The 11,852-nt window shown below is 40.2% G+C and overlaps 1 protein-coding gene across 2 annotated transcripts in view; it reads left to right on the plus strand.

Annotated features, from left to right (window-relative positions):
- LOC110530311 (tenascin-R) overlaps positions 1 to 10,806 on the plus strand; it is a 127,660-nt gene extending 116,854 nt beyond the window's left edge. For both annotated transcript variants that reach the window (XM_021613243.2, XM_021613244.2), the window contains exons 19-22: positions 1,639 to 1,735; positions 4,629 to 4,790; positions 5,349 to 5,512; positions 6,184 to 10,806. In XM_021613243.2, coding sequence (XP_021468918.2) covers positions 1,639 to 1,735; positions 4,629 to 4,790; positions 5,349 to 5,512; positions 6,184 to 6,306 — 546 coding nt within the window. In that variant the 3' untranslated portion in view covers positions 6,307 to 10,806. The remainder of the gene's footprint in view (positions 1 to 1,638; positions 1,736 to 4,628; positions 4,791 to 5,348; positions 5,513 to 6,183) is intronic.
- The last annotated feature ends 1,046 nt before the right edge of the window (positions 10,807 to 11,852 follow it).

The raw sequence follows: 11,852 nt of genomic DNA on the forward strand, positions 1-11,852 counted from the left end.
CCCCAACAACACCCAACATTATAGTGCATAGGGTGCCATTTGGGACATGTACTTCGTCAATATGTACAGTTGTGGACAAAAGTTTTGAGAAGGACACAAATATAAATTTTCACCAAGTCTGCTGCCTCAGTTTGTATGATGGCAATTTACATATACTCCAGAATGTTATGAAGAGTGATCAGATGAATTGCAATTCATTTGAAAGTCCCTCTTTGCCATGCAAATGAACTGAATCACCAAAAAACATTTCCACTGCATTTCAGCCCTGCCACAAAAGACCAGCTGACATCATGTCAGTGATTCTCTCGTTAACACAGGAGTAAGTGTTGACGAGGACAAGGCTGGAGATCACTCTGCCATGCTGATTGAGTTCGAATAACAGACTGGAAGCGTCAAAAGGAGGGTGGTGTTTGGAATCATTGTTCTTCCTCTGTCAATCATGGTTACCTGCAAGGAAACACGTGCACAAAAAGGGCTTCACAGGCAAGGATATTGCTGCCAGTAAGATTACACCTAAATCAACCATTTATCGGATAATCAAGAACTTCAAGAAGAACGGTTGAATTGTTGTGAAGAAGGCTTCAGGGTGCCAAAGTAAGTCCAGCAAGCGCCAGGACCGTCTCCTAAAGTTGATTCAGCTGCTTGATCAGGGCACCACCAGTACAGAGCTTGCTCAGGAATGGCAGCAGGCTGGTGTGAGTGCATCTGCACGCACAGTGAGGCGAAGACTTTTGGAGGATGGCCTGGTGTCAAGATGGGCAGCAAAGAAGCCACTTCTCTCCAGGAAAAACATCAGGGACAGACTGATATTCTGCAAAAGGTACAGCGATTGGACTGCTGAGGGCTGGGGTAAAGTCATTTTCTCTGATGAATCCCCTTTCCGATAGTCCGGGGCATCCGGAAAAAAGCTTGTCCGGAGAAGACAAGGTGAGTGCTACCATCAGTCCTGTGTAATGCCAACAGTAAGGCATCCGGAGACCATTCATGTGTGGGGTTGCTTTTGCCTAAGAACACAGCCATGAATAAAGAATGGTACCAACACATCCTCCGAGAGCAACTTCTCCCAACCATCACGGAACAGTTTGGTGACGAACAATGCCTTTTCCAGCATGATGGTTCACCTTGCCATAAGGCAAAAGTGATAACTAAGTGGCTCGAGGAACATCGATATTTTGGGTCCATGTCCAGGAAACTCCCCAGACCTTAACCCCATTGAGAACTTGTGGTCAATCCTCAAGAGGCGGGTGGACAAACAAAACCCCACAAATTCAGACAAACTCTAAGCATTGATTATGCAAGAATGGGCTGCCATCAGTCAGGATGTGGCCCGGAAGTTAATTGACAGCATGCCATGGCAGATTGCAGAGGTCTTGAAAAAGAAGGGTCAACACTGCAAATGTTGACTCTTTGCATCAACTTCATGTAATTGTCATTAAAAGTCTTTGCCACTTATGAAATGCTTGTAATTATACTTCTGTATTCCATAGTAACATCTGACAAAAAATATCTAAAGACACTGAAACAGCAGACTTTGTGGAAATTAATATTTGTGTCATTCTCAAAACTTTTGAACATGACTGTAGGTGGAATCAGAGTGGTGCCACCTGGTCTTCACTCTGTATCTGGTCTGTGTTCCAGGTGTTTCAACGTCGTCAGAATGGCCTTACCGACTTCTCCAGGAAGTGGAGTGACTACAGGGTCGGCTTTGGGAACCTAGAGGATGAATTCTGGCTCGGTAAGTTTTCTCAGCAGCTCATTTCAGCCCCATAACACTTATTAGGAGGTATCTCTTGGGGCTACTTACACTATTTAATATAGGAATAGGGGGCCTTTGTGTTTGTGTTGCAGTCTCTGCTTCTGCTTATCTCTCCCACCTCAGAATTAACAGTTGACTTAATTTACACGTGTTTCTAGTCTGTTGTTCCTAGTCTGTTGTTTCTAGTCTCTCTCTCTCCCCTCTTTCTTTCATTACTTTACTTCACAAATACTAGCTCTGTGATTTATTAATGGATGTATTCAGCTCTCATTTCTCTCTGAGATTACATGGTAATTGTTTTTCATAAATGCTTTGATTTTGATACAAAACAAAAGGGCTCTCTCCTTTGATGCACTCTGGAATATTCATTATAACATCATCAAAATTCATTATAACATCCATAATTATATTCATTAGAAAAGCTAGAAATGAACAATGTTTCTTCATGGGCTAGTTTTCATGCTGTTGTTTTTGTAAATAGATAAAAGATGACGTCGACATAAATATTTCATAGCAGAGATCCCAACCTTCAGAACTAGTTTTTGTAATTTTATCAAAAAAATATAATTAAAGTAGAGTACACTTTCATAACCAAAAAAATGATTGTTAATGAATTTAACAACCATTAGAACACGTGTCAAACTCATTCCACGGAGGGCCGAGTGTCTGCGGGTTTTCACTCCTCCCTTGTACTGGATTGATGAACTAAGAGGACTAATTAGTAAAGAACTCCTCTCACTTGGTTGTCTAGGTCTTAACCTGGTTGTCAAGGTCTTAATTGAAAGGAAAAACCAAAAACCTTCAAACACTAGGGCCTCCATGGAATGAGTTTGACGCCCCTACTTTAGAATATTGCAGAATATCGATGACCCTGCAGAAGATTAGTCCCCAGTCTTTGTCATGCCTCTTTCTATGTTAACAATTGCCACTGCGTTCCTACCCAAGCTGTACTTCAGTATATCATCTACTAATGACACACAGATCCAATGTGCTGGGAAAACAGTATGAATCCTGACTCATTCCAGTGGATATTCCTTATGACCTGTTTCATTTCTGCTGACTCAGTGCTGTGCTCACTCCTGTTGGGGACGGTAGGCGTCAGCTCTGGCTGAGCCAGGCTGCATTCCAGATGGCTCCCTATTCCCTATATAGTGCACTACTTTTGACCAAAGTGTTGCAGTGTACAGTATAGGAAATAGGGTGCCATTTAGGATGCCGCTCCAGTCTACACTGCCAGGCCCATCCCATATCCCCTGTCTGTCATTAACTACACAGTAGGAGGTCACCTCTGGCTCTGGCAAGCACACTCAATGCTCCTCCTTGCCCAGTCTCGTACTAATAGATAACTGTCTGTCCACACTGCAAAAACACCTCCTGCCATGACAGGAGCACTGTAGCCATGTACTGTACCATTCCTGTGACTGACACTGATATGGTAAAGCTATGACCTCAAGAGGAGAATAGTGGTGCTCTCAGAGGACATCATAGTGGGCTTCAGATGATGTAAGCACACAGCACCTGATCTTTTTTTTATCCGACATCAAGCCGCAGAGACTGTGTGTTAGACCTGACATTTGGTTTAACTATCCTGCTATGGACAGAATAGCTCTTTCTACAGGGAAACACTTCACATTAAGGTTGCCTCACGGTGAAGAAACAGGAATTAACGGATGCTACTATCAGTAGTTGAAAAGAGAACATTTTCATTTCAGCTGCGGTGCTATCCATTAGTCTGACTGACTAACCCGACCCTGGCCAAATATATTGTCAATTTGAGGACGTATTATAAAGAAACTGACGCAGTTGTGCAATATGCGATCATTTTCGCTCTTTTTAATTTGCCTCTTAATTTCTGTGGAAGTGTAGGAGTAAGCTGGGTAATAAAATGATAAGAGATATTAATTTATGAAATATAATGAGAACAGAATACAGCCTCCAAATGCATTTTTAATCCTGCTGGCTATTTCTAATCAGGCTGACGCAAAAGCTTTGCTATCAGGTTAATAGCAGATGATCCTGCATTATGCACTGGCAAATTGGACTTCACTCAATGTTTAACAAATCTTATTATACCAATTGCTTTTCCCCTGTCACCAGGGATTTCTTTTGTTTGTAATGCCGATTGTATCTTTTGCTGACATGTCGGAGCCCGAGCCCAGTTTCTCCCTCATTCAGTCCAATGCTTATCATCAGAGGCTTCAAGTTTTTCATGGAGTAAAAAAAAAAAAAGCTACCTGCTATCATGAGGCATGTACAACATCATATGATTTCTAGCTTGAGGTTAAACTTGAAACATCCCTGCCAAGAGGGGAGATTTGTTATCTGGGGAAAGCCAGGTCTAATCTCCCTGGTCCTTATCACAGCCTGGCTGGGCTCTGGGCTGGCAGCAGCAGTGGCAGCAAGGCCAAATGGACCAAAGACTGTTGACTGGAAGATATGGACAAATTTCACTTCACTGTCCACCTCCTCTTATCTCTATGTCATTTCCTGTGTGCAACGGTTCTTACCATGTCAAGGTGCAGGTAGAGGTTTATGTCAGACTTGAGTGAGTTAATTAAGCAATAAGGCCCGAGGAGGTGTGGTATATGGCCAATATACCACGGCTAAGGGCTGTTCTATACACGACGCAACGTGGAGTGCCTGGACACAGTGCTTAGCTGTGGTATATTGGCCATATATCAGAAACCCCTGAGGTGACTTATTGCTATTATAAACTGGTTACCAACGTAATTAGAGCAGTAAAAATAAATGTTTTGTCATACCCGTGGTATACGGTCTGATATACCACGGCTGTCAGCATATCAGCATTTAGGGCTCGAACCACCCAGTTTATAATTTGAACGGCCTTTGGTTATCTCTTTTTCTTCTTCAGGTTTGGACAACATACAGAAGCTTGCAGCTCAAGGTCGCTACGAGCTCCGGATCGACATGAAGGATGGCCAGGAGTCTGTCTATGCCAACTATGACAAATTCGCCATCGGTGATGCCAGGAATTTATACAAACTCAGGATAGGAGAGTATAATGGCACAGCTGGTGAGCATTTATTTACTCTATGTGGCACTGATTTAAGATCAACCAACTGATCGGCAGGTAGCCTAGTGGTTAGAGCGTTGGGCCAGTAACTGAAAGGTTGCTGGATCGAATCCCCGAGCTGACAAGGTATAAATCTGTCATTCTCCCCCTGAGCAAGGCAGTTAACCCACTGTTTCCTGGGCACTGAAGACGTGGATGTTGATTAAGGTAGCCCCCCGCACCTCTCTAATTCAGAGGGTTTGGGTTAAAATGCAGAATACACATTTCATTTGAATGCATTCAGTACAACTGACTAGGTATCCCTATTAAATGTACAGTATATTACTTTGAACAGTGAAGAGATGCTTAATACTGAACCGACAAGATGAAGAATCTGTCATTCTGCTCTTGATCGAGGCAGTTAACCAGTCCCCATCCCCTCCACAACAGCAACTCCCTTGGCGCCCATTGTGGCAGCCCCCCAAACCTCTCCAATTTAGAGGTTCAGTTCAGACTGTCAGTGTGCCCATGTCTTGTGCTGCTTCCTTCTATTTCATTTATTTCCATTCCCTGTCACAGGGGATGCACTGATCTATCACCAAGGCCGTCCCTTCTCCACCAAGGACAGAGACAATGACATTGCTGTGACCAACTGTGCTCTGTCCTACAAAGGAGCCTGGTGGTACAAAAACTGCCATCGGGCCAACCTGAATGGAAAATATGGCGAGTCGAGACACAGTCAGGTGCGTGTCCCTGTCCTCCATACTGAAACTGAGGGGTGACGACTGACATTAAACACCACAGTCCCTGTCATTTCAATTAGACACATAAAGAAAGTGAAGGCAGTAAGGCCAGCTCCTTTGTATTATACTTTAAAGCTCCTGCTGCTTTTACACCAGTGTGATTTTGTTAAAAAGTACAAATCTTGAAAAGAGCTTTTGGTGAGGCTACTACAAAAGGCTTGCAACATCACACAAATTCAGCAGTTTCCCAATCTCCTCAACCTTATGATGACATGAAATGAAACCAGAAAGACATAACAAGAGGAACTAGCTACATTGTACTGTAGGAAAGATAAGACTGTCTGCATACTTTAATCCACTAATTGAATGCTGAGCTACAATGACCACAGTGAGTTCAAACCACAAAATATAAGGAAAATGTGTTCCAATGTCCAAAATGTTGCTGAACATTTCAATACTATAGGAAATACCATTGTAAGGAAAAAGGTTGGTCTGATAATAAGGAGAAAGCCTTCATTTGTTACGTTCAAATTAGAAGAGAACTGTCCATTTGAGAACCATATCTAAACCTATCTCACTTGGCACATAAGCAATATGTAATTCGAAAGTTACATAACTAATACCATATGTCAGTGTAGGTTTCTAACCAATGTCCTCTCTTGATCTTACAGGGTATCAACTGGCATAACTGGAAGGGTCATGAGTTCTCTATCCCATTCGTAGAGATGAAGATGAGGCCATTTAACTACCGCAGCATCAGTGGCAAGCGAAGGAGGTCCACTCCTCCAGAATAAACCCCTTACCCCTGTACACTCTTACCCCCAATCCAGCTAGCTGTTCCCACTTTTTCATAAGGCTGAAAGACAATAGGATGAGCTATGTCATTTATTAAAACAATTCAATGACAATGGTTATGTTCGCTAGCCCCGGAAAACCAGACTGAATTCAGTTCTGTTTCGTGTTTGTTTCACTCCACTAGTGAAACGAGTGAAACATAGTGTGAGTCAATCGGAATTTTGAGGCTACTGTATCTATTTGCTAATATAGGAAGAGATGTAAACCACTGGGTTTTTGTGTTTAGCCAGTTGCCCTGTCCTGGTGAGCTCAGAGTAGAGTTCATGAACTTTTCTCTATCTATAAAATACGAGTACATGAGAGCTAAGATTATTTCTCCCATTTAAAATAGTAATTTTAACCCAATTCTATATGCCCATAAACATGTAAGATATCTCTATTTTTATAACTGATATGGTAAAAGTCCATTTATTACATGATATGATTTGATGCCTTGTTATTGAGATTTGTATTGAAATAGCAACCCTCCATGAGTTTTATAGACAAAGGCCTGCATGGAGCAATTCATTGGTCATAGACAAAACATTGCCACTCATAATGAGCTAATCAGTATTAGCCATCACCAAGTGACATACTGTACCAGCCTGTAATAGTGGATTCATCATCAGTTATTTATATATTTATGTCCATGTGGCCAATTTACTTTTGAATGTAAAGTAAAATCCAAAATCCACACCCTGATTGGAATGGAAGAAACGTTGAGCACCAAACAATGATTGTGCACAACTTGAAAAGTACAAGCTTATCTCCAGTGCCCATTTATCAAGAAAACAACAGTGTGCAAGTTATTTGCACTGAGATTATACATAGTATGACCACTGTCATTCACTACTGGTCTGTATACTGCCCTGCATAACTCAAACATATAACATTATTGACCAATATTCACATACAGTATTCTCCTTGAGGAAATTCCAACTCCACAAACAAATATAAAGTGGTATAAAGATACTGTATGTGAATTAGCACTCTCAAATGTTTTCCCATTATGTTACTTGCAGTGATGGTGCTAATAATTGTTCAGACATGAAACCAAAGATTTGCTGAAGAGAAACTGTCAACAGAGCTCCCTTTCTTTGTAACCTCATCCTCACTTCAGCAGATTTTTTGGGGGGGGGATTCTTGGTTTTAATCTCAGAAACAATTGTCATGGTTACATTCTGAGCACTTGTTCTTTGTCAAAATTAAGCTCATTTATACACAGTTATGGTGTTGGTGTTCAATAGTCGTCCTATATACAGTACATTCTTCCTGTCTCACCGGTATTTACCGTCTAACTGTGTTACACCACCAGAGCAAGTAACATTTGGCCTGCTATAGCGAACCCCTTTGTCCTCAATGTACAGTGGATGGATGAATACACTGTTCTACTCATCCAATAATTTTCATCAAACCATTTCATTTACTATTGTTCTCTGTTTTGGTGTGTTTTTTATTGACCAATTAACTTTATTTTCTCTCACCCAATCTCTACAAACTCTACCAACCACACAGTGTGTTTGTAACATAATAACTGTGTATGTGTTTGGTAATTCACTGTCCTTTAGACTTGATGACTTAAAACTTTGGTGATTGTCCATCCTGTAGACTGCTGGTACTAATATATTGGTATAGGAATCAGGAGCTTTATGAAACGCTGATACTACTTCCCCTATTGTTCTAATCATAGTTGTTAAGACAGACTTGTTTTGAGAAGGGAGGAGCCTATTGCATGCCAACAGTATGAGCAATACCTCCATGGTAATAAGACATGTCTAATGAGAATATTCTTGTACTTAAGTGTTGAATTTCTCCTCAGAATTCCACTTGTCAAGTAACTGTTTCAGAGCTGTTAATGCAATGCATCCAAACTCCCTGAGCAAGACATTGTTAAGTTTTTACTAGAATAGGGTGTGTACTTATTTATTAACTACATAGACTAACTACTGTATGTCTCAGTGCATTTTGTGCAAGGAATGAGAGTGATGAAGCTCTGTAGATAACAGATGGAATGTACTTTATGTAACAAAAGAGGTGTCTCTTTTGGCAAATCCTGGTGTGCCCAAATTCTAACCCGAATGCTTATTGACTCCTCCCCAAAAAATGTCACGCTGTTTTTCAGAATTTATAATAGTCAATCAATCAGAATTGTACAGCGGTATTGTCCACAAAACATTTGGTTAGGTGAGGTGTTCTGACAAGATTATCCAGAAGGCCTATTCCAAACTTTAGGACATGTATACTGTAGTTCTTATTTATGTTATGATTCCTTTCTGCAAGTCATAGCCTTTTCCTTTACACCCCTGTTACGCTTGTCAGTATGTCAACCCCCAGAATCTCTGCCAAGAATTCAAGTCTGAGCTAGTAAAGTTGTGTCAATTGGAGTGACTAAATCCCCTTACCTGTTTTGATGTTGTTTCAGGGGAGCAAAAGAGAGAATATCTACAAAATTCTGCTTGAATTTTGAATGAAAGGTAATAGAGCGTTAAGACACTGTTATCCATTGGCTTGTGATGTAATAGGACATCTAGCTATTGAGGGAACCTCAAATACAAATGCATGTAATCAATGATGGCTGCGAAAATGCTGAGTGCTAAAAAAAAGAATATAAACAGATCGGGAAATACTGAGGAGGGTAATAAAAGCGAGATAAACTCTTCACAGAAGAAAATGTATTGTCAGTAAGAAAGATAATACAATCTCAATATGCTGACTATAAAGTTATTTTCCGTGCCTTTGCACTTCAGGACTACTGTAGACAACACATTGCACGTGTGTGACAGGAATAGTATACGCAATGCTGTTACTAACTCCATAAGCTGTGAAAACCGAGACATGTAGATCAAGTATACCTCTCCCAGGCGTCGTCAGACCTCCACCAGACATCGCTGAAGCAGAATAATATGTTAAATAATGTGATTACCACGTCTGGCCCCTTAAACCTGCCACTATTGTTCCTACTATTGCTTCCATGCCATCACTTGAAGGAGGGTGAATGTATAGTTCTGATTATAGAATGGAATAACTCGAATGGGAATAACACAGACCACTGTGATTCTATTTCTATGGTTCTGATGCGTCATGCAGCCATGAGTAGAAATGTATTTTGACATAATAGGACTGCAGTTCACCACATAATCCACCTCGCAGAATATACTCTAATGCTTTAATCACAGTTCATCACAGTCCATATGTAAATTAACTAAGGGACAATTGCATGGCTGTACAAAAATCATGCAGATTGTGGGTGAATTATCCCATCACTTTAAGATGATTACATTGGCCTAGAATAATAAGTGCTTCGACATGGATATGTCACATGCCACTCATATTAGATAAGTAAATGATCCAACATGAAATAGCCTACATCATTTTTTTAATCAGAATTACACATTTAAACTATTGATATGCTGTAGGACTAATATTGCTGTTCCCCTCTTAGTATGCATTCCAGGTGAATGTTGTTGCTGTTGCTCTACCCAGGAGCTGTGGTTGGAGGATCAGATCAATAGGTGAATTCGGGGTGCATCCCATATGGCACCCTATTCCCTATTTTGTGCACTACTTTTGTCCAGAACCCTATGGCCATGATCAAAAGTAGCTCATTTGGGCAGAGCCCTATGGTCCTGGTCAAATGTAGCTTACTAAACAGGAAATAGTGTGCCATTTGGGACACAACCCTGTTTTCGAATGCCATAACCAGAGGCCAAGTTAACATGTGGTCTGCTCTTCTATTTGAACAGATGAGATACTATAAAGTATCTCTCTGTTTTATCTGGTGCACAGCATGCAGATCTTTGTATTTACATCTGAGAGAAGGTTTGAAGATTTTTCTGTGTGAGGAGGGGAGTGCAATCAAAAGACTGCATTTATCCAACAAGGTTGAGAACAGACTTCTACAGACTTCTATTAATCATTTGCATAGCAGATGCATAGCAGATGGAAAAGATAATCTAGTGTTTCAGAATTGTCAATCTTCCCCCCATTACTTTACCAATCACAGGTTCACAATGCACTGGAGCAACAACTCACACTGGATCACAACTCAAACCCACAATCTGTTCCTTTGTTGTGTGATTTAATCAGGCATAGTTAATGAGTGGAATCATTTCCCGTCCTTTATTTATTTCATTGTATTTATGACTACTAGACACAGCTATGTAATTAATTTGTCAGTTGATGCAACATTACTGTTTAGCTGAGAAATAGCCACAAGGATTGTTGAAATGTGTACTTTACCTGTTTGGATTAAGATCCCAGTTCTATGCTGTATTATTTGCCATGAAGAATGTGAAGGAAGGTTGGGACTGTGGAAAAGCTCTTTTGATGAGTATCTGGATTGTGTTGGATAATCCTGGATATTACCGATGAGATTAGTTCTAGTTTAATTTAAAACATGTACTGTATAGTTCCTTTTTTAATACATTTTCTACATATTAATAAAATATTCCAATTGTCAATTTTGCTGTTTACATGTGCAGTTCTTGTTTCAGATGTCCTTTTTTGTCTCAACTTCCTTTCACATGCTTTATAAATAAACACAACAATCTAACAATAATTTCAATCACACCAATAGTTTTAAAAAAATAATTCAATACTCTTCTTATCACTTGGCCTATTTTTGACAAAGAATGTCTTCTCATTAACTCACACTAATAGTTTGTTGTGATGATGATGGGGTTCTCTGTGGTGGCTGCAGCAAAGGGTCTGGCATCAAACTAGACGCTAACTGAACCACAGAGTCGGAGCCTAACACAGACACGAGCTGTATCCAAAAATGTCACTCTATTCCCCATATAGTGCACTACTTTTGACCAGGACCCATAGACCTCTGATCAAAAGTAGTGCACTACATAGTGAATAAGGTGACCATGACCAGGTCAAGGCCACACAATTTGCATAGGATCATGCTTAAACACACAAAACAGTATCCACTTCAGAATTGTATAATGTTGAACACTATACACTACTGTATTTGAGAGCATGCTCATATTTACAGATAAATCATTTGTAGGCATATGATAATGGCATGTCCTAATTAGTCATTAATTCATTAAAAATGGCTAGCATGCAGAAATGGTCCACTAAATAATGAACAACACAATTACAATTACATGAAGCAGTTATGATTTAAACAGGACAGCATAATACTGTGGGAATGATCAAATATTAGGCCCAAGCCATGGCTCGCTATATTCTGTCCTCATCAAAATATACCATGAATAGCGCTGCTTTTGAAAAACATAATTATTTCTGCCTTAATCAAAACCAACATGTCACTGACTGCCATATGACAACCAGATTGTCACAAGATATTGCAATATACTGTGATAAAAAATGATGAACTTGAACTTTTGCCCTATAACAAACAGTAACATTGAGTAAATGTAATTAACGCCTAGATGTCTGCTGTCTGTTGCGAGCTTGAGCGTAACACCAGAATAGGTGCTCTTATGTGCTGTTATTAACACGTGCACTCCTGCTAAATTGTTCAATTGTCTCACAC

The sequence above is a fragment of the Oncorhynchus mykiss genome, chromosome 8, assembly GCF_013265735.2.
Source record: "Oncorhynchus mykiss isolate Arlee chromosome 8, USDA_OmykA_1.1, whole genome shotgun sequence".
NCBI lineage: Eukaryota > Metazoa > Chordata > Actinopteri > Salmoniformes > Salmonidae > Oncorhynchus > Oncorhynchus mykiss.